At 51.5% G+C, this 23,536-nt stretch overlaps 1 protein-coding gene across 1 annotated transcript in view; it reads right to left on the reverse strand.

Annotated features, from left to right (window-relative positions):
- Igdcc3 (immunoglobulin superfamily DCC subclass member 3) overlaps window positions 1-22,967 on the reverse strand; it is a 36,882-nt gene extending 13,915 nt beyond the window's left edge. The window contains exons 1-2 of the mRNA XM_042687611.1: window positions 22,862-22,967; window positions 20,047-20,352 (exon numbers count right to left, since the gene is read on the reverse strand). Coding sequence (XP_042543545.1) covers window positions 20,047-20,352; window positions 22,862-22,967 — 412 coding nt within the window. The remainder of the gene's footprint in view (window positions 1-20,046; window positions 20,353-22,861) is intronic.
- Window positions 22,968-23,536: the final 569 nt, after the last annotated feature.

Raw genomic sequence — 23,536 nt, forward strand, 5'->3', positions numbered from 1 at the left:
TTTCATACATTCTCATCTGTTCCCACACTCTCTCCCGGTCCCTCCCTCCCATCTCCACCCATGAATTGTATAGTTCACTTTCCAGTCCAGTGCTCTTCACTGCTGCACTTTTACTGGCTGGTTTTCTCCATCCAGGATAGCACTCTACCACTTGAGCTACAGCTCTCCTTCTTGATTTTCCATTTATTTATCTATCTATCTATTTATTTATTTATTTTGCTGGCTGATCGGAGATAAGAATCTCTCAGCTTTGTCTGCTGGCTTCAAACCTCAATCCTCAGATTTCAGCCTCCTGAGTAGCTAGGATTACAGACACTAGAGAGCCACAGTGCCTGACTTAAATTTATTAGCATGTATTAATTGTAAAAAGGAGTTTCATGGTGCTATTTACCACATTAAAAAAAAAAAAAGGAAGATAAAAAGGAACTGAGAGGTCTCAAAACAGGGCTGGGAGCCAGGAAAGAGGTAGGTAACTTCCCTCAAGGGTATCAGCCATCCACAGGGAAGATAAAGCTGTGAGAGTTAGGGAAAGAAGCCTCAGGCCTTGGAGAGTTGGAAGAAAGAAAGCTGCAGGGATGAGATGGTAAAAGGGGTGTGTGGGGGGTGTCTTCTGGGGGCAAAAGGGAAGCTGGTAGAACTACAGTGTGGTCTCCACTATCTTCCCCCCTGCCCAGGGGCTTCATAGAAGCCCCAGTAGACAAGCTGTCAGTTAGAAGAGGCCACTGGGTAATGGAGGCCTTGATTTCTCTAGTAAAATGTTTATGAAGCCTATAAACTCATGCTTTTATTGGTCAGGCTCATTGCGGGTGTTGGATGTGGCTCTCTGAGGTGTAGTTAAAACACCTGCTGAACGAGGCACCAAGGGACGCTCTGCCCTTTGCTCAAACCCACTAGACCCACCAGAAAGCAGTAGTGGGACACAGCAGGATCCTGGCAGGGCGCAGAAGCAAGCCAAGCCCCAACCTGCATGCTCTGTAAACCCATGGAAGCACGTTTGTTTATTTGTTTGTGTATTTATTTAGTGTCAATACTGGGGCTTGAATTCAGTCAGGACCTTAGGCACTGTCCTGTAGTTTTTTTTTCTACTTGAAACTCTACCACCTGAGCCACAACTCCACTTCTGTTTTGTTTTTGTTTTTTTGGGGGGACGGGTTTAATGGAGATAAAGATTCTGCTGGAACTTTCCTACTGGGGCTAGTTTCAACTCATGATCCTCAGCTCTCAGCCTCCTGAGAAGCTAGGATTACAGATGTGAGCCACTGGCAACTGGCTTTGAATGGAGGTTTGAAACTTGGGAAGAAGAGAGATCAGCGTGGGGCCTGGCTGTTGGAACTGGGATGGGGGGGGGATGGGTAGCAAAACAACCTCAGAGGACCCTCGGTGGCTCAGACACCCTGTTGTTGGGGTGTATGCAGGGGTACTCCATCCAGTGAGGCCTGGGGCAGCTGATCTGCTTTGAGAAGTTTTGCCTCCCTCTGTCTACCTCCTCAGTGTCTTCAAGCCCTGTCCTTGGGCCCTGCCCCTTCCTCCCACCCTCCTGCAGCACCAGCCCCTCACCAACTCCCTCCACCCCAGCCCCAATTCAAACACAAAAGCCAACTTTGTCTTTCAAGGAGGCAGCCATAAATCCACATTTCTCCCCTTTCTGCGGCCACCTCTGACAAATAGGGGCCTGAAAGTGGGGGGGGGAATGGAGTAGACTGGTGTGGGGTGGGGGGCTAGATTAGGCTTGGGGAAGTTCCTATATCCAGCTGTTGGTTACTGAAGGACCTGGTGAGACTTGAACCTTTTTTGGGGGGGTAGGTGTGGGGGAGGAGTACTAGGGTTTGAACTTAGGGCCTCTGGCTTTCCCTTAGCTTTTCTTTCTTTCTTTCTTTTTTTTTTTTGCCAGTCCTGGGACTGGAACTCAGGGCCTGGTCTCTGTCCCTGAGCTTCTTTAAGCTCAAGGCTAGCACTCCTACCATTTGAGTCACAGCTCCATTTCCAGTTTTTTCTGTGTATGAGGTACTGAGGAACCCAACCCAGGACTTCCTGCATGCTAAGCAAGCACTGTAGACCATTAAGACACATTTCCAGTCCACTTTGAGCCACAGCTCCACTTCCGGTTTTGTAGTAGTTAACATTGGAGGTAAGAGTCTCATCATGGACTTTCCTTCCCTGGGCTGGCTTTGAACTGAGATCCTCAGATCTCAGCCTCCTGAGTAGCTAGGATTGCAGACATGAAACACTAATGCCTAGCAGTACAGAACTTTTGATTCCATAGTAAGTCAAAGACAGGGCTGTAGGAGAGATAATGGGGTGCTCTTAGTAGTCCCCCTGGGCTTGAACCATGCAGAGCCCACTTGAGAGACTCCAGTTCTTCCTTCTGATCCAGCCAGAGCCTCCCCCCTCCTTCCTGTCTTCTGAGGAGGGGGGCGAAGTGTGACAGGAGGAGATGCCGGTCTAGTAAGCACACAGCCTTCCTGGGGGTGCGATTGCTCATGGCCTCCTGAGAATTGGGGTAAGGAAGAAAGAAGCACCCCTTTGCTCCACGTACAGTCTCACTGTGAGATTTTCACAAGCAGTGTCCCCATTTCAGACGATTCTGCCCTGTTTTATCCTCCCCCTCCCCCCGCCCCCCCTCGCCTCACCAGGCAATGAGTCAGAGCCCAGGGCCTGTGGTTTGGATTGGGAAACTGAGTCACCTGTCCTAATTAAGGGTCAGCCCAGTCTGTATCACCAGCAGAAAGGGACTGACTATTGGGTAGCTTATATCCCTACAGAAACAACCAGAAGGTAAATGCACCAGAATTTTAGTTACTGCTACCATAATATGGCCCCACCCCGCTCTCTTTTCTTTGTTGTTGGTGGTGGTTGTGAGGCTTGAACTCTGGGCCTGGATGCTGTCCCTGAGCTCTTCAGCTCAGGGCTAGCACTCTACTACTTGAGCCACACAGCACCACTGCCAGCCTTTTCTGCTTATGAGGTGCTGAGGAATCGAACCCAGGGCCTCAGGCATGCAAGGCAAGCGCTCTACCACGGAGCCACCTGCCCAGTAGCCCCTGCCCGCCTCTCCCTTTTTTATGTGCTTGTCATGGGTCTTGAACTCATGCTCTTCTTTAGCATTCCCCCCATGCCCCCCAAGGCTGGTGCTCTATCACTTAGCCACACTTCCAGCTTTTGGCGGGTTAATTAGAGATCAAATCTCATGGATTTGTCTGGCCTGGCTAGCTCTGAACCGTGATGAGCCACCAGGCTTAGGGATGCAAAAGCCACTGGGCCACATGGTGGATGTCTCCTCATCCATATTACCCTGAGAGGTTGGGAGGGATAATTGCCAGTTCTTCCAGGGCACAGAGAGGTAAAGTAATTTGAAGGATCACACGAGCTATGGAAAGCATTTGAACTTAGGCTAATCAAACTCCAGGCCTACTTACTGGTCTTTTCGATATCTCAGCTGCACTGGATAAGAAAAGATGGATCCCAATGCTACTCAAAAATGGCTGGTGAGCTGGGAAGGTGGCTCAGTGGTAAAAATGGCTAGTGAGGTCCATGGATATTTGCATAGGAAAACACACAGGCCCACATCAATATCTCAGACCTCACACCACCATTCTTCTCCACATTCTGAGATGCCATTATACAAGGAGCTTCACTTGGACTTCACCAGGGTTTGGTAGTTCTATTGAGTATAACTAATGCATAATGATTACTGTACTCACAAATATTCTACTATCAAGCTCAGGAGCACCAAAGGCTCAAACCTATAATCCTAGTTACTCAGGAGGCTGAGATCTGAGGATCCTGGTTCAAAGCCAACCTGGACAGCAAAGTTTATGAGACGCTCATCTCCAGTGAACCAGCAAAAAGCTGGAAATTGAGCTGTGGCTCAAGTGGTAAAGCAAAAAATTTTTTCTTGGAGCAAAAAAATAGGCCAAGGTAGATTGAAAGACCTTGAGTTCCAGACCCTATGCCGGCACAAAAACAAATAACTAAACAATACAAAAACAAAACAAACAAAAGTAGCTGGGTGTTGAAGGCTCACACCTGTCATCCTAGTTTCCCAGGAGGCTGAGGTTTGAGGATCATAGTTCAAAGCCTGCACAGGCAGGAAAGCTCCTGAGACTCTTATCTCTCCTCCTCCCCCCTCAAAAAACAAAACAAAACACCCCAAAAGCCAGAAGTGGAGCCATTGCTCAAGTAGTAGAGCATTCACTTTAAGCAGAAAAAAAAAAACAAACTCAGGGACAGCACCCAGGCCTCGAGTTCAAGCACAAGAACCAGCACACACACAAAAAGAAAATATAAAAACAAAAACATTAACAAACCACAGTGGCATGTAGCTGCAACCTGGAAGGTGCTCTACTTCTAAGTAGCAGGCAGGCTGCAGGTCAGGTTATGGGAGTCAATTTAGGAATCACCCTGTCTTGGATTTGACAATGTCCAGGCTCAGCAGAACCTTTCTCCACCAAACTACATGTCTCTACTAGCATCAGGGTCACCAATCTTCCTTACGTAAACCTGCCCAGTCCCAGAATATCCTTCACTTCCGTTGCTTTGGACAGGATACCTGATCTCCCTCACCTCCCGGAAGGGGGGAAGGGGAAGGGCGCCTGGTGCGGGGAACCCGGCTGGGAACTATTAAATAAATTGCTTTCACATGACCATTGGGGACAACTCAACAAAAAAGATACTGCCCCCAAATTTCCAGAGCCCTAATATCATTAGGATTTGTAAGGGTTAACAGGAGAGAGCTTAGTTCATGGAGAGGCAAGCTGAGCTCTGGACTAGCTTGGCCTCAACTTCAACTGAAGCTTTCTCGTCTGTAAAAGGAAGTGAAGCAGGATGTACAAAATAATCCCGAAGGTCCATTCACACATTAAGATTTTGAGGCCAGGTGTCAGAGGCTCATGACTATAATCCTAGCTACTTAGGAGGTTGAGATCTAAGGATCAAGGTTCGAGACCAGCCTGGACAGAAAAGTCTGTGAGACTCTTATCTCCAATTAACCACTAAAAAGCAGAGATGAGCCATGGTTCAAGTGGTAGAGTACCAACCTTGAACGCAAAAGCTTCGGGGTAGCACCCAGGTCCTGAGTTCAAGCCTCATTACTTGCATGAAGCCCTGTACCACTAAGCTACATTCCCTACCCACCTACCTCACCTGAGACTCTTATCTCCAATTAACCACCAGAAAACCAGAAGTTTAAAAAGCCAGCTGATTTCATAGTTGAGGGCTGTCCATGTGAGCTATGCGTGTCCCCTTGAAGATGCTGCTTATTGCTACTTTAACTCAGGGATTCATACTCTCCCTGGGCTTGCTTGTTCAGCTGGTGCTCTACCACTTGAGCCAAGCCTCCAGCCCAGCTTTTTGCTAGTTCATTGGAAATGGAGTCCTGGGACTCAAACCTCTATCCTCTACATCTCAGCCACAAAATCTCCTGGCTTCAAATCTCCATCCTGTGCATCTCAGCCTCCTAAGTAACTAGCACTGCAGGCATGAGGTAGTCCCTTTGCCTTTGCCAACTGTCAGCCCAGAACTTTTTGCTGGATTCTCTCTACAAGCACTTGCCTTCCTCCACATCCCCCAAAGAAAGCAGAACTCCTAACTGTGCATCGCCTGTAGCAATGCTCTCTAGCCCTTTTCAGACTGTCTTATTAAGAGTCTGCTGCTCACATACCTGCAGCCCTTGAGTCCTTGAAGGGTAATTTTACCTTTCTGCTTCCAGGGCCAAGAACTTGCCTGGACACTGACTTGAAGGGTCACACGGCCCTGCGGGGGGAACCAATCCCAAATCATCTTCCATTCAAATTCCCAGGTTTAGACAATGCCTTGTCCCTCCCTCCTCCTCAACCAACCAACCAATTCTCTACCTTAGTCTCTGCATCTAAATCCAGGAATCTGGCTTTAAGTAGTGAGTAGAATAGGGAGCTCCAGGCCTAGGCACTGTCCCTGAGCTTTTCTGCTCAAGGATGGCTCTCTACCACTTGAGCCACAGCTCTAAACATTCGGCTTTTTGGTAGTTCATTGGAGATAAGACTCTCAAAGACTTTCCTGCCCAGGTTGGCTTGGAACCACGATCTTCAGATCTGAGCCTCCTGGGGAGGGGTAGCTAGGATGACAGGCCTGAGTCGCCCGGGAGCCCCCCCTCCCCCCCGGGTTAAGAATCCCCACAGGGATGGCAGATTCTCAGCCCGGTCCCCCTACCAGTCTAGCTGGAGGCTTGGCAGATTGGAGCAGTTGGATTCCAAGAGGGGGGTGGAGGGGATGGGAGGCCAGGGGAAGGGAGGGGGGGGGGAGGATGGAGAAAAGACGGGGAGGGGGAGGGGGATCTCTCAGTTGAGGCATCTGGGGGGTGGGCAGACGGGGTCAGGGCCCGAGCCTGGGGCCCTGAGAGCCGTGCGCACAGAGTAAGTGGGACCATCTGCTGGGCTCGGCGGAGGTCAGCGCTTTGTGTCCGGCGGCCCCTCCCCATCCCTCCCCCCTCCGTGCCCTTTGACTCCCAGGACTCCAAAAAGGAGAAAAGCACTTGAGGTCCTGATGAAAGGGGGGGTAGAGGCCTCCGGGACCCCCCCCCTCCCTCCTCGGGGCCGGGGCGCAGGGCGCTCCCGCGGGACGCAGCGCCGGTTCCCACCGCCCGGCCGGGTGCGCGGGGCCCTTTGAAGTGGCCGCAGCTGCAGGCCCCGCCCCGCGGCTAATCCCCCCGCATAGCCATAGTGTCCGCGCTGAATGGCGCGGGCTAATTACCTCGCTCGCACCACCGCGGGTGAATGAGAGAATCCGGCATTGTGCGCGGCGAATGGAGAAAATAAGACAGCCATTGTCCTCGCGCGCCAAACGAGGGTTTGATGTCGCTGGGGGCGAGCGAGGCACCATTTCCCGCCACCTCCCTGTTCCCTAACCCACTCACACACACACACACACACACACACACACACAATCAGGCAGCTCAGCTTCCCCCAGCTGGGTCTGGTGGGTGGGGATCCCGTGGTCCAGGACATTTGGGGAAACTGAGGAAGCACTGTGGGAGAGACCTGGGCAGCCACCTACTCCCCCCCACGGGGCTCCACGCACACTTGGACCCTCCTACTGGGCCTAGGCCCTGCAGAGTCTGAAGGGCACCTGGCTCTGATGGCCCAAGTCTATCCTTGGCACCAAAAATAAAGCCCAATAAGCAAAGGAACAAACAAAACCACAGGCCTTCAAGAGCCTCCTTGGATGTTTGTCAACACAAAAATCGATCAGGGATGAGGCTGGGAAGGTGGCTCAGTGGTTGAGTGCTTGCCTCGCGTGCATGAGGCCCTGGGTTCGATTCCTCAGCACCACATAAACAGAAGTGGCGCTGTGGCTCAAGTGGTAGAACACTAGTCTTGAGTTGAAGAGCTCAGGGACAGTGCCCAGGCCCAGAGTTCAAGCCCCATGAACAACTCCCCCCCCCACACCTCAAAAAAAATCGATGATGGGGAACAAGAGGGGACCCCTCCACCTTGGTATCCCCAGGGGGCCATTGGTTGAAAGCCTGGAGAAGTTGGAAGAAGACAGAAAAGGCTCAGAAAAGAAGGGCAAAAAAAATGCAGATCCAGAAAACCTACTGTAGATATTGGGGCTTGAACTCAGGGCCTCCCAATTCCTGGTTAGCTTTTCCACTCAAGGCTGATACTCTACCATTTCAGCCACACCTCTCCCTTCTGGCTTTGTGCTAGTTAGTTGGAGAAAAATGGACTGCTTGGGTTGGCTTTGAACTGGGATCCTCAGATCTCAGCCTCGGGATGGGATTACAGCTTTGGGAACAGGAGCTTCAGGAAGCAGTTTTGATCCCAGGGGTTCCAAGGAGGGGTGCAATGAAGCCAGACTGAGCCAGACATTTCTTACCTATATGGAGGTAGCGCAGCTAGGTAATCAGAGCTAAAGAAAACCATGATGGGGGCTGGGAAGCTGAACATTGTACTGGTTCTGACAGCTACATTAGCCCTTCACCACCACTACCACCTTCTCCCCCTCTTCTCCCCCCCCCCCCACTTGTGCTACTACTGGGGCATGTACTCAGAGCCTGACATTGTCCCTGGCATTGTCCCTTAGCTTTTTATATTCAATGCTAGCACTTTTCCACTTGAGCCACAGCTGGCTTTTTGGTGGTTAATTGGAGATAAGAGTCTCATAGCCTTTCTTGTCCCAGGCTGGCTTTGAACCAAGACCCTCAGATCTCAACCTCCCAAGTAGCTAGGATTACAAGGTTGCGTCTCCAGTGCCTGGCTTTTTTCCTCCCAACTACCAACTCCAGCAAGTTTCTCTGGAGAATGGGGAAGAGTTTCCAAAGATGATCCAAAGATCAGGAAATAGTATGTCTTTCTGTTCTGTTCCTTGGAGTACTTAGGTAGGAATCAGATAGGATCAGGACAGAGGTTTTGAGCTTTGCTCATTTGAGTAACTAACCTGCTTTATTATTCCTCTCTTCTGTATATCCTGTTTTGTTAGAAGCTTGCACCTCTGAGTGCCTCCTTACAGGCCTTAGATTATGTCTATGTTATAAGCATGGCCCATGTTCTTTCAGGTTTGTCAAAAGATAAAAGATCAAATACTACCAAACACCAGTGCTCTTGCCTAGAGTTCTAGCTACTCAGGAGGCTGAGGTTTGAGGATTGCCATTCAAAGCCAGCTTGGGCAGGAAAGTCTATGAGCCTTTCATTTTCAATTAACTAACAAAAAGCCAGAAGTAGAGCCGTAGCTCAAGTGGTAAAGCACCAACCTTGGACGTAAAAAGCTAAGGGACAGCATACAGGCCCAGGTTCAAACCCTAGTACTGAGCTAAAAAAAAAAAAAAAGACTGTGGAAAATGAACTATCCAGGGACAGGAGGAGGGAACTGGAGGAAAATGAAGAAAGGGGTAATATTGTCCAAAAGAGAAATAAATGGTAACCCTTAATGATAACAATAATGAAAAGGAACAGCATTCTATTCCATTCTGTTCTAATCTAGAGCAACTGTCCAATAGTTGCTGGCCCTGCTGGACCTTGTTCGGTGTTACCAATCACTAGCTATTAACAGTGCTCCATGAAAAGTCTGCTTTCAGAATTTTAAGTATAAGCCTCGACCCAATCTAGAATCCGAGTTTAATTTAACCCTGCTCAGAACCCCAGATGTGATCGTTATGTTTTTCTTAATAACTCTCCTAACCAAATCTTCATCATAGTCATATTTCTTCCACCTAAGTCTTGAGGACCTTAAGCTGCTTGACTTTCTAACACCTGCTGCTGCTGCAGCAAACTGTGCGATGCACAGTCTGCCTAGTTAGCCAGTTTAGAGAACTGCAGAACAAAACAAAGAGCTAAAAGCAGAACTGCTGTGCATGCATGGGGTACAGGCTGGAGGCACGGCACCCAGCCAATCTGACCTCCCTCTTTCTCCCACCTCCAGCCTCCCCTTTCCAGGACCCAGGGACTCCAAGGAATGATGCTTAATGTCAGCTTTTCTGGAGAGAAAAAGGATTTATTCAAGGAAACAACAGCTAGTTAGTTGCAGATCAAAGACCATTCTAATGTCTTACAGGCAAGTGGTTTCATTTTACAAGATGACTAAGATCGCTGGAACCCAAATGCCAAATAGAATTGTCACTCAATATTGCGATATCTGTGCCTTTGTGGTCAGACCACACTTCAGCAACAGTGCCTGGAGATCTAATCTTTGGATACCTTATACTTTGGAAAATGGTCCACTACTCAAAAAGCCGGGGGGGGGGGGGGGGGATGGAGGCAGGTGGCTCAGTGGTAGAGTGCTTGTCTTGCATGCATGAGGCCCTGGGTTCGATTCCTCAGCACCACATAAGCAGAAAAAACCAGAAGAGGCACTGTGGCTCAAGTGGTAGAGCACTAGCCTTGAGCTAAAGAGCTGAGGGACAGTGCCCAAGCCCAGAGTTCAAGTCCCACGACCGACAAAAAAAAAAAAGTCAAAGGGGCCTGGTGCTTGAAGGCTTATGCCAATAATCTTAGCTGCTCAGGAGGCTGAGATCTGAGGATCTAGGTTCAAAGGCAGCCTGCACAGACAAAGGGAGAGACAGAGTCTGATTTCCAATTGACCAGCAAAAGTCCACATGTGGAGGTGTGACTCAAATGTGAACACCAGGCTTGAGTGGAAAATGTTAAAGGAGAGTAACTTGGCTCTGAATTCAAGCCCCAGTACCAGTATGCAGGAGTATGTGTACACACACACACACACACACACACACACACACACACACACGCACGCACACACGCATGCACGCACACACAGTAGGGGATGGAGGATGCCAGTTAAGACTACATACGAAGAGATGAAATCCTTTCATCTTCTTTGAGTCGAGAACAGCTAGCCATAACCACTCTGAGCTCCTGCAGGGACGTGGGTGTTTGCTAATCTTGGCTTTGGTAGACCTGCTCCTAGAAACCCTATAGTTAGATCTTACTGGCTTCTGGGCACTTGTGGCTCACTTCTGTAATCCTAGCTGCTCAGGAGGCTGAGAGCTAAGGATCGCAGTTCAAAGCCAGCCTAGGCAGGAAAGTCTACGAGATTCTTATCTCCAGTTAACCACCAGGAATACTTAAAGCGGTAGAGTGCTAGCCTTGAGCAAAAGAGCTCAGGGACAGCACCCATGCCCCAAGTTCAAGCCCCACAACCAACAAAAAGAAAAGAAAAGAAAGAAAGAAAAGAAAAGGAAAAGAAAAGATCTTACTGGTTTCACTTGGGCTGCTGAGCTTTAGAAGGTAAGCGCTGGGCAGCAGGTCAGACAGAGCTCCAGGAGTTTGCCAAATATATTTATATCTATATATTTCCTGGCCCAGGACTTGTTCTGATCTCCTAGACCCCAGAGAACAAAGCTGGATATACAGTCCAATGGATCCTTCTTAAATTGTGATTAAAGCAGTGTCATACTGGGTGCAGCGATGCACACCTATAATCTCGGCGCTCAGGAGGCTGAGGCCAGATGAAGGTTACTTAGTGACTTGGCGGTCAGCTTGGGGTACAGAGTGAGATCCTGTTTCGAAAATAAAAACAAACCTCTAAGCAACTTTTATTTGAGCAAAGCCTTGATCCCATAAACATCAAAGCAGCTTGCTTGTAATGATCTTGGCTTTTTCACGGTTTGATGGGGAAATGACTGATTTATGAACAAAGTTGGAAACAGATGAAGGAAGCAGGAATAAGAAAAAGGCTCCATCCAGCCTCCTTGTGCATATTGTCACGATTGATGACCTGAAATAATGATACAACAGCATCCCAATGCAATATGCAAGAGACAGGAGATTAGCCAAGGCTTTTCCAAGGGGCTAGAGCACTGAAATGCAGTTTTAAGAGATCTTAAACAATTAAACTGGGGGCTGGGAAGTTGGCTCAGTGGTAGAGCACTTGCCTTGCATGCCTGAGGCCCTGGGGTCGATTCCTCAGCACCACATAAGCAAAAAGGAAAAAGCCGGAAGTGGTACTGGGCTCAAGTGGTAGAGTGCTAGCCTTGAGCTGAAGAGCTGAGGGACAGCGCCCAGGCCCAGAGTTCAGGCCCCACGACCGGACCCCCAAAAAAAAAAAAAAACAAAAAAAAAAACACAATTAAGCTGAAGGCGATTTTTTTTTTTTTAATATGTATGTGTACCAGCACTGGGGCTTGAACTCGGGGCTTGAACTCAGTGCCTGAATGCTGTCCCTTTGCTTTTTGTTTTTGCTGTCCTTGATACTCTATCACTTGAGCTTCAGGTTTATTTCTGGCTTTGGCCTGGTTCACTGGAGCTTAGACTCTCACAATCTTTTCTTCCCTAGGCTGGCTTTGAATTGATTCTCAGATCTCAGCCTCCTGAGTAGTTTAAAATTATAGACACCAGTATCCAGCGATGAAGAGATTTTTATAATGGAAATATAGTAAGTGAGATGTATGGGTAAAAAAAAATAACAGTTATTAAACCATGTTTGAGGATGGCAGAAAAAGATCTGGAAATATTGTACACCACTATGTTTCTGTTTTCTAAGATCTTATTTAGTTCTGGCTGTGAAATTAGACCCCAAATCCCATTCAACCAATTCGAAATTTGACATTATAAAGAGTAGCTAGAGTTGGGCACTGGTGGCTCATGCCTATAATCCTAGCTACTCAAGGAGGCTGAGATCTGAAAATCATGGTTCAAAGCCAGCCTGGGCAGAAAAGCTCATGAGACTCTTAACTCTAGTACACTACCAAAAAGCTGGAAATTGAGCTGTGGCTCAAGTGGTAGAATGTTAGTCTTCAGCAAAATCTGCTCAGGGACAGTGCTCAGGCTCTCAGTTCAAGCCCCAGGACTGGCTCTGTTGTACAACACAAAGAAGGAGGAGGAAGAAGAGGAGGAGAAGGAGGAGGAAGAGAATGAGGAGGAGGAAGAAGAAGAGGAGGAAGAGGAGGAAAAAGAGAAAGAAGAAAGGAAGGAAAGAAAGGAGAAGCAACTAGACCATCATATCACTTTACCATGGGATAGGGTACATTTTGAGCCACAGCTCCACTTCTGGTTTGGGGGTGGTTAATTGGAGATAGGAATCTCACAGCCTTTTTTTTTTTTTTTTTTGCCAGTCCTGGGCTTGAACTCAGGTCCTGGGCACTGTCCCTGATCTTCTTTTGCTCAAGGCTAGCACTCTACCACTTGAGCCACAGCGCCACTTCCAGCTTTTTCTGTATATGTGGTACGGAGGAATCGAACTCAGGGCTTCATGCATGCAAGGCAAGCACTCTATCACTAAGCCACATTCCCAGCCTTCTCACAGACTTTTCTATCCAGTCTGGCTTTGAACCATGATCCTCAGATCTCAGCCTCCTGAGTAACTGGGACTACAGGCGTGAGCCACTAGTGCCCGGCCGGGGGGGGGGGGGGGGGGGCAGCCTTTATAAGGAGGTCACATACCCCAGAAGTTGGAACCTCCAAAATCCAAGAGCTTTAAGGTAGAAGCAGGGCAGGAACTAGGAGCAGCTGTGTGCTGGTTGGCTCTTAGAAAGTATGGCTCTGTGCGCATGCTCCCAGGAAGTCACGGTCCCCTCATTCCAGAGATCCCACCCATTCTAGAGCTCCAGTCCTTACTAGACACAGCCTCCCCCTTCCCAGCCCGGCTGCTTTGTTTCCAAGCAGGCTGCTCCCAACCCATTGTTCAGTGGGGCCAGGAGGGCAGGGGACCCACCACAGACCCTTCCTCAGGTTGGGGTGAAGAAGGATCATCTAGCTCCCAGCCTTTAGGCAGGCAGAGACGAGCGGGGCGGGAAAGCACTGAGCTCCTAAGGTCTTAGGCCGCTGGACCCTAGGGGCTGTGGCTATGGCCCAGCCAGGGGACAGGACAAGGACAGTCAGTAGCTTCTGCTCCTCCAGGCTGATTATGGCTCCCCCCTCCCTTACACACACACCTCCCCTCCTCCTGCCTGGACCCCTGGAGAGAAGGAGCCTTCTGAGTCTTGCCAGATCCTCTCCTGCGATTTGTTCTGAATTTTCAAACAAAGAGTAATTATAACAGATGTGGCGCAATCAGCATCATTATGCAGGGAAACAAGAATGGGGGGCTGGGGGACCCTAGGGGGGAGGGGAACCTCTACTTCCAATAGCCCCAGCCACCTCCCAACTTCTTTCACTGGAGCTAAGTAGGCTGTGCCCACAGGTAGAAAGGACCAGAACTTGCTCTGCCAGGGCTATCTGTCATGATGGGGGAGGGGAGGGGAGTGCCCCCCTACCTCACCTGCCCAGAATCAGATGCCACCTTGGCCAGGGTTCGAAGCTATTCTCCATTCCCTACCATCCTCTATTCATCCATCCTACCCTACCCCTGAGGATCTGTTCTCAAGGGATTTTTTTTTTAACCCCTTCTGAAAATAGTACAGTGAACACTGGATCAGATCAGGCAGGTTTGGGTTTAAAGCTCTCTTTCCTCAGGGTTCCTGTGGCTCACACCTGTAACCCCAGCTACTCAGGAGAGGCTGAGATCTGAAGAACAAGGTTCAAAGCCAGCCCAGGGCAGGAATGGCCCTTGGAGATTCTGATGTCCAATGAAGCATCAAAAAGCCAGAAGCAGAGCTGTGGCTCAAGTAGTAGAGCGCCAGCCTCGAGAAAAAGAAAGAAAGAAAGAAAGAAAAGCTAAGAGACAGAGCCCAGGACCTGAGTTCAAATCCCAGTCCTAGCATACACACACAAAAAGAAAACCAGGAAAGCCGCCGCCGCCGCCTCCTCCTCCTCCTCTCCTCCTCCTCCTCTCCTCCTCCTCCTCCTCCTCCTCCTCCTCCTCCTCCTCCTCCTCCTCCTCCTCCTCCTCCTCCTCCTCCTCCTCCTCCTCCTCCTCCTCCTCCTCCTCTTCTTTGCTAGTTGTGGGGTCTGAACTCTGGACCTGGGCACTGTCCCTCAGCTCTTCAGTTCAAGGCTAGCGCTCTACCACTTGAGCCACAGTGCCACTTCTGGCTTTTTCTGCTTATGTGATGCTGAGGAATCAAACCCAGGGCTTCATGCATGCAAGGCAAGCACTCACTAAAGCCACATTCCCAGCCCCTCTCCTCCTCTTCTTGAACCACAGGACAGGGAAACGCTGGGGAAGGCCAGACAAACCAGAAGGGCTCCCTTACTGCCCAGGCTGGAGGGCCCATAGGTCCTTGGGCAGGTCATGACCTTTGGGGCTCAGTTTGAAAGTGTGTAAAATGAGAAGGTTGGGCTACGTGAGCTCCTAAGTTTGCCCAGACCCCTACCTGCAGGCTGGGGTGATATATCAGCCCATCTCAGGCTGGGAATTGAAGGATTCTTTTGTTGCAGCTCCAGGAAAAAGGCTACAGCATGCTTTCCTCCCATGGTGGTCTGCCCCTCCTCTTCATTTTAGGGGGTCTGGTCTCCATCTGCCCACCCCAAGTCCCCAAGGGCCTCTTGATCGCTGTCCCCCCCCCTCACATTCCAGTGGCCTTGGGGCAGCAGCCAGACCAGAAAGTCCAGTTCCTGTCCATTATCACTGCTAGCATCTCCTTGCAACCCAACACCAGCATTCCAGAGAGTGGCCCAGGGCTGCCCACTACCCACCCATGGTCAGTGTCAGTGTCCAGCTCTGAGACAGACCCTAGCCAGGGGCCAGGTTCTCAGATTCCTCTCCTTTCAGTGACCGCCTGTCTCCTGCTGTGTGTGAGGGTAGGGGCGGGGGGGGGGGGGGCTGCAAAAGAGACCCTTCTTTTAAGATACTCTTTGAACCCCATCTTTTTGCTCTCTGCAGCAGATTTCTGAGCCCAGCAGGTGAGAGAAGATTCCAGAATATTCAAAAGAAAGGCAGGATGAAGCACAGAGCAATGAAAGCAGGGAGAGGAGCTGGCAAGGAAGAAGGTGGGCGGGGCCAACCAGGAGAAACTGGGGTCTGGCTCTATGGGAAACAAATACAATGCCCGGTGCTGGTGGCTCACCCCTGTAATCCTAACTACTAAGGAGGCTGAGATCTAAGGATCCCAGTTTGAAGCTTGACCTGGCAGTGAAGTTCAAAAGACTGTTAATTCCAATTAACCACCAAAAAGCTGGAGGTGAAGGTGTGGCTCAAGTGGGAGAGCACCAGCCTTGAGCAAAAAAGTCTATGAAGCTCTGAGTTCAAGCCCCAGAACATACTCTCTGTCTCTGTCTGTGTGTGTGTTTCTCTCTCTCTCTCTCTCTCTCTCACACACACACACACACACACACACACACACACAGATCTCTGTGACAAGGCTCCGGCCAGAGAAACTTGGGAGTGCCATTTTGAGTGGAACCATCCAGTCCAGTCTTTAAACAAAGACAACACTGGTCTATCTGGTTTTCCATTCTGGGCATCCATCTATCCCAGTCTATTTTTTGTTGTTGTTTTGAACTCAAGGCCTGGGCACTATCCTTTAGGATTTTGGGGTTTTGTTGTAGTTGTTTAGTGCAGGTTTTTTTTGTTTTCTTTTGTTTTGTTTTTTGCTTAAAACTGGCATTCTCCCACTTGAGCCACAGCTCTACCTCTGGCTTTTGAGTGGTTAACTGGAGGTAAGAATCTCACGGACTTTCCTGCCAGGGCAAGCTTCGAACCTCCATCCTCAGCTCTTAGCCTCTTGAGTAGCTAATATGACAGGCATGAGCCACTAAAGTCCAGCTTTCAGTCTATTTTGATTAAGGCATTATAGAACAGGCTTCCAACTACTGTGCAAATCTCTCTCTCTCTCTCTCACATACACACACACACACACACACACACACACACACACACACACACTTCAGCCCTTGGGGACTCTGAAGAGGCAAAGGGAAAGGCAATACAAGAAGGCCAGGAGTGAAAAAGTCCTTTCTCCCTGGGGGTGGGGAGGGGGCAGAGGGTTAAGGGGGGGAAGGGGGGGCCCCTGTTTCATTTGCAGGCTGCAAATGCCTCTTCTATTCACCGGCCCACATTCCCAGCCCAGGCGCCTGGCCACTGACAATGCGGGGACAGGAACAGAGAAGATTTGCACATTGTGTTTAAGGGGCCAGCTGGCTGCCTGCGACAGTGCAGCCAAGGTGTGGGAACCAGAAACTCTCCCCGTCCACACTCAAATCCTGCGGGCGGGGTGAGGGGGAGCCTGGGGCTCAGAAAGTGGGGCCTCCCCCTCCACAGTCAGGGTCCAAACGGGCTACAGCCTCTGTCTAAGCAGAGAGGAAAGGCAAGGAGTCAAGATCCAGGTGCACAGGGGACTGAGCACAGCTGGTCAGGTAGAGAGAGCCTAGGTCCTCTAGAGATGAATCGTCACCCCAGGATCCTGCCCATCCTCCCTGCCCGCAGTTCTGGTCCTTTGAGCCATCAATTCTGAGATGGAGGAGAGAAAGATCAAGACAAGCCCAGAGGTGCTGGTGGCTCACACCTGTCATCCTAGCTACTCGGGAGGCTGAGATCTGAGGATCGTGGTTTGAAGGCAGCCCTGTTATGAGAGCCCATGAGATTCTTATTGCCAATGAACCATCAGAAAACTGGAAGTGGCGCTGTGGCTCCAGTGGTAGAGCGCTAGCCTTGAGCTGAAGAGCTGAGGGACAGGGCGTGGGGGAGAGATCTAAGCTGCAGCTCATCCTGACACCTCACAAGGATCGCATTGAAGTCCATTGAGATTCAAAGAGAGCCCCTCTGGTCTAGAGATCACATGCCCAACAAACAGGGCCTGAGAGCTGGATGTACACATGTGTCTTCCTGCTGGGGTATATTGGGTAAATTGTGTGTCTACCAGCCAATCAGGCTGAGCAGGCCTCTCCCTCATTGACTCCTGGGGCACAGGCAGAAGCTGGGGTGGGGGGTGTTAGAAGCCCCTCACCCCTTTTTGGAAAGCCACCTTCCCACATCACACGCAACATCTGTAATGCCAGCAGGCAAAAATGGGCAGGGAGTGAGTTCCCCAAGGAAGAAAAGCAGGCAGCCAATCAGGCTGGAAGCTTTCTAGGGATACCAGCCAATGGAGTGAGAGAATGGAATCCAGCCACGTGGTTGCTTGGCATCCAAGCATGTCCCCAGGGGGCCACAGCCTGGCGAGGGGGGGTGGGGGAGAAGGCCACCTCAGACTGCCAGTGCTTAGAGAGCAAAGCCCTCAGCTCTCTCCAGAAACCCAGAGAACAAGCCAGGCCCACCCTCCACACAGTTGAATTCCTCACACTGCTAGAGCGGAAGGAAAGCAAACAGATTGCAGGTATTATCATTTATAGAAAACCGGGTACTGGCTGGGCATGTCGTTCGGGGGTGAGTGCTGGCCTAGGTTGCTCCAGGTCTTAGATTAACCTCGATCACCATTAAAAAGAAAAAAGAAAAAAGAAAAAATGTTTCCCATGAGTTCTTCTCCACACCCCACCCCTTCTTAAGCTCCTGAAGATTTACCCACTAGGATCCTAGGTTGGCTAGCTTCTTTTTTGGTTTTCTGTACTGATCCTGGGGCTTGAACTCAGAGCCTAGGTACTCTCTCTTAGCCTTTTTCATTCATTACTCTACCACGTAAGCCACAGCTCTACTTCCTGCTTTTCGGTGGGTAAGTGGAGGTAAGAGTCTCAAGGACTTTCCTGCCCAAGCTGGCCTTGAACTGCGATCCTCATATCTCAGCCTCCTGAGTAGCTGGGATTACAGGCATGAGCCACCCACCAGTACCTGGCTTGACTAGCTGCTAGTACTCAGCACTGAAGCAGGCCATGAAGGCTAGGAAGCATCAGTCTGGGAAGTCTCAAGTCCTGCTCTGGTCCCCAGCCTCTGTCCACGAGTCTCTTCCTCACACTCAGCCATCTGCTGCGAGGCTGCACCAGCCTCCCCTGCAGTGCCAGGAAGGGAGGGTCAGGACAAGGGTGTCTGAGCCAGAAGTGATTCCATCTCCAAGTCCAGGGCTGCCTCCCAGCGAGCTCCATATGGGGGCCTGGAACAGCCTTCCTCAGAACAAAGAGACATCTTCAGCCCAGCAAGAGGGCCCCTGTTTCCAACAATTCATCACTCATCAGCCCTTCAGAGCAACGGTACGGGGACGAATGCCCTCAGAGCCAGGAAGAAACTTGTCGGCTTGCAGGGAGAGAGGCAGCGTGCCATGGTAGCACAGTGGGGTGGTGTGGGGTTCAGGCTACCGATGCTGAAGCCCTGGCTTTTCTGCTTCCCAGAATGTCAGGGAAAGCCGGGCGCTGGTGGCTCACGCCTGTAATCCTGGCTACTCAGGAGGCTGAGATCTGAGCATCAAGGTTCAAAGCCAGCCCGGGCAGGAAAGTCCCATGAGACTCCTATCTCCAATAATCCGCCAGAAAACCAAAAGCGGTGCTGTGGCTCAAGTGGTAGAGCGCCAGCCTTAAGCACAAAGAGGCTCAGGGACAGTGCCCAGGCCCTGAGTTCAAGCCCCATGACCAACCAACACACACACACACACACACACACACACACACACACACAAGCCAAAGCATCTTTTATAGGGACAGATCACTCTCTGAAGTAGAGAGATATGGGAGGGAGAATATTTTCACTTGACAACATCTGTGTCCTTTCTCAAGAGCGGAGATTCTCCCCCCACGAACCCCACAGCTTCTCAGCTTGCCATTTTCCTTACAATGCACAGATAAGTTGGGTTTACTTATCACTCTCTCAGTGTGTATAAGTTAAATAACAGGATTTTCAAGATCGTTGTTAAAGCACAGCCACCTTTTAAATCAACACAACTGTGGGCGATCTATCAGCAACAGCAAAGCACAGTGGTAAGGCCAAAATATTGCCTGGCCTTTTCTCTCCCAATCTAAAAAAAAAAACAAAAGCACATTTGTGCCAGGTACTAGTGATTCACACCTATGATCTGAACTATGAAGAAGGCTGAAATCTGAGGATCACAGTTCAAGATCAGCCCAGGCAAGAAAGTCCATGAGGAGTCTAATCTCCAATGAACCACCAAAAAGTCAGAAGTAGAGCTGTGGCTCAAGTGGTAGAGTGCTAACCTTGTGCAAAAAAAAGCTTGGAGACAGTGCCCAGGCCCTGAGTTCAACTCTAGGACAAGTACAAAAAGAAAAAAAAATTGCAGAGAGTTGAAATAACCCTCTAAAAGTCTCTGAAATGGGTTGGGCACTATAATTCTAGCTATTCAGGAAGCTGAGATCTGAGGATCACAGTTCAAAGCCGTGGGAGGAAAGTTTGTGAGACTTATATCCAATTAACCACCAGAAAACCAGAAGTGATGCTGTGGCTCAAAGTTATGGAGCACAAGCCTCAATCGTAAAAAGCTTGGGGAGAAGGGCGTAGTGGTAGAGTGCTTGCCTAGCATGCATGAAGCCATGGGTTCGATTCCTTAGTGTCACATAAACAGAAATGGAAGTGTGGCTCAAGTGGTAGAGTGCTAGGCCTAGAAGAAGCTCAGGGACAGTGCCCAGGCCAGGAGTTCAGCCTGTGAACTAAGAATGAGTCAATTATTTCTCTGGCACTGGGAATGCCCACAGTTTAATAGGCAGGTAGAAACAGGAAACAGCACAAGTGTGTTTGACTACATTCTTGTCCATTCATATTCTACCAATCCATGAAATGTGCACATGATCTAATTCTACCATCTAAGGTCGCTACTGTGCACCTAAAGCTGCTGATACAAAGGGAAAACAAGGAATGTCTACTTACTTGCAGCCTGGATTCGAGCCTTCCGGCTGACCACCAGCCCAAAGCGGTTCTGTGCCACACATTCATAGTCGCCCTCGTCTGAAGGGCTAGCTCCCCGCTCCAGCCGGAAGTGATGGATCAGCAAAGACCCATTGGCCAGCAGGGTGGTGTGGGAGTTGTCTGGCAACTCAGCGCCATTCTTCCTCCAGGTGACTCTCACTGGAGGGGTCCCTTCCACTTTACAGCCCAGCACTATGGGCTGCCCAGGGACCCCAACATCATCGCTAGGTTCCACAGTAAACGCCAGTTCAGCAGCGCGGCCCAGACCTGCATCAAGGGAGGAGAGGTTTATTGGGGGTGTGTGTGCATAGTCCAGATGGGGTTCCCCAGGCAGAGACTATAAGTTTAAGACTTCAAGTCACCACACTCCATCTCCAGGTTTCTGAGATATGAATAAGAATCATCAGCCAGACCGGTACTGGTGGCTCACGCCTATAATCCTAGCTACCTACTGAGATCTGAGGATCACTATTCGAAGCTAAGACTGGACAGGCTGGATATGGAGCTATGGTTCAAGTGGTAGAGCACCAGGGGCAGCTTTCAGACTCTGAGTTCATACCCTAGTACTAGTGCACCTGTGTGTGCATGCACACACACACACACACACACACACGTAAAGATGACTATCATCTGCACCATTCTCTGTTTCACAGATAAGGAAACTGAATCCCAGAGGTGTTTGGTGACTTTTCCAGGGTCTTAGTTGCAATGCCAAAAGACTCAAAAGCAAAGCTCATTCCAACACAGCAGCTGGTCTGGTCTCCTGTGGCAACCCAAGGTATGGCTTTAGTCCAGACTTCCTCACGGAGGCCACAGGTAGACTCACACCTGTAATCCTAGCTACTCTGGAGGCTGAGATAGGAAGATCCCAACTCAAGCCCAGCCAGCAAAGACAAATGTGTGAGATTCTTCAACTAACCACCAAAAGGCCGGAAGTGGCACGGTGACTCAAGTGGTAGAGCTCCAGTCATGAGTGAAAAAGCTTAGAGACAAATTGGGCGCTGGTAGCTCACGCCTGTAATCCTAGCTACTCAGGGGGCTGAGATCTGAGGATCGCCGTTCAAAGCCAGCCCGGATAAGAAAGTCTGTGAGACTCTTTAGCTCCAATAAACCACCAGAAAACCAGAAGTGGTGCTATGTCTCAAATGGTAAGAGTGCTAGCCTTGAGCTGAAGAGCTGAGGGACAGCGCCTGGGCCCAGAGTTCAAGCCCCACAACTGACCAAAAACTAAAAGCTTAGAGAGTTCAGACTCTGAGTTCAAGCCCCAGTACAGGTACACAAATAGAAACTTTAAGGAAGAATAATAAAGATTGTGGTCTAGGGTTGTTTGACAACAAACTGGAAGGCACTAGGGAAGCTGCAAGTCCTAAAGAAACAGAGATCGTAATGAAGCATGCTTTGGGCTGGCAAGCCCACCAGAGATCTGCTTTGATGCTGGGTAGGGAACAGAGGTTGTGGGCCTAGGATTCCAGGGTACAGGCTAGGCTGTGGTAGGTTGCTCCTAACCCCATGCTCTGGGTGTTGGTCCTTTGGCCTTTGTTACAGAGAGCAATGAGTAGCAAACCCCAGCTGAGAGTTTCCAAAGCTCAGCGGGAAAGGGTCCTAGAACTTTTTCTTGCAGCCAACCTCAGGGCTGTAGCAGAAGAGAAATGAGCTGGAAGATGAGAGGGGTGGGGGGGAGTAGGCTGATCTGGGAATCAGAAGGAGGAGCAAGCTCTCCATGCCCAGGCATCATGCCAAGTCACCAACTTCTCCGGCAAGCAACTTACCAGACCAGTTACCACTTCACTCCAGGAAGAAAAAGAAAGAAAAAGTGCTTGGCATAAAAGAGCAACTTCAGCACCGCCCCCCCCCCCCTTTCCCCGCACATTTCCAGGGAACTAGCGATCCTGCCATTCGCTGTCCATGTTGGAGGACATAGATGGGGAGATAGAAGGCCGGGGGGGCGCAGGGCTCCCGGATCCGTCCTCTTCTCAGGGGACCGCGACATTTGCAGCCCAAACTCCGAGAAAACACTTAGCACCTTTCACATTTCCTGAGCCCCCCCCCCCCAAATCACCCCAGTAAAACCATGGGGAGGAGGGGGAATAAAGTTTCTCCTCGCTGTATGTTCTGCTTCTTGGCAGAGGACAGGAGAGCTAACAACCCAAACCCCGGGCGGGGTGGGAATGTGTGTGTGGGGGGGGCGTCTGCTGAGAACTTGGGGCGCGAGAGGGAAGGGAGTAGATCGGTTCCCCTCTCCCGCAATTGGGGCCTATTGCGCCCACCGAGGTGGTGGTGGAGCCGGAGCTCCAGGCGGCTGCAGCGGGACCGGCCCAGGAGCGCACGCTGGGTCCCCAGGGCGCGCTCCGGGCAGGGCGGGGCCGCGGGCATCCCCGGGGCGCCCGGGGCTCCCCAGCTCCGGGGTTTCTCCCTCTCTCGCCGATCTTCCTCCTCCTCCATCTCCTCCTGCTCCTCTTCTTCCTCGGCATCGCCCTCCGCACCCCTTTTGGACCAGCCCCACCTCCGAGCCCCGACGCGCCCTCTCCGCCCGGGCTGCGCACCCCTCCCCAGTCCCCGGTGCAGTCGGGTCTCAGCCGTCCCCCCGCACCTCGGCCTCCCCGATCCCCAGTGCCAGCCCCGGATCTCCCCGCTCCGGGCTCCCGCGTCCGACAGGTCCTGATCCCCGAGTCCCCCCCCCCGCGATCGCCGCCGGGGGATCCCGGTCCTCGGCACCTCCCCAACCCCACCCGGGGCTGCAGCGCGCGGGGTCCGCAGCCTGGCGCGCCCCGCTCACCCTGGCTCGGCGCGGGCAGCAGCAGCAGCAGCAGCAGCGGCAGCAGCGGCGGCCGGAGCCGGAGCCGCAGCGGGCGGCGCGGGGACGCGGCGCGCGGCGCAGCCATGGGGGCGCACGCTCCTCCGGCCGCGGCGACTCCGGGGGGCGGCTCACAGCGCCCCGCGGGGCCGGCGCCGGGGCCGAGGCCGGGGCTCGGGCGGGGGCCGAGCCCGGGCGGCGGGGGGCTGCGGTCGCATGGCTGGCCTAGGAGCGCGGGGCGCGCGGGGGGAGCGCCGCTTGCGCCATCTTGCAGCGATCTGTCAGCCTCGCCCCTCCCCGCCCCGCCCTCCTCCCCCTCCCCGGCCGGCCCCCCCCCCCGCTGTCCCCTCCCCTCCTCCTCCGGTCCCCCCACCCCCACCCCGCCCTCCCCGGAGGCCGGGTCTGGGGAACAAAAGAGCCGGCGAGCGCTTTGAGCGGCCGGACATTCCCGGCTGCGCGGCGGACGCGCCCCCCTGCGCTTTGAACTGCGGTCCCCCGAATCCCCGCGTGGTCCCCCGAGTCCAGGGGTCAGCCAGCCAGCCCCAGGACTTGGAGGGGAGGGAGGGGGGGCGCAGGGGGAAACACGCCGCAGCATCGCACCCCTCCCCGGGTCTGCTGGGTCCAGAGATCAGGGCTATAAAGTTGTCCGGAGATTCG

The sequence above is a fragment of the Dipodomys spectabilis genome, unplaced genomic scaffold (assembly GCF_019054845.1).
Source record: "Dipodomys spectabilis isolate Male_0828 unplaced genomic scaffold, ASM1905484v1 ptg000108l, whole genome shotgun sequence".
Lineage (NCBI taxonomy): Eukaryota > Metazoa > Chordata > Mammalia > Rodentia > Heteromyidae > Dipodomys > Dipodomys spectabilis.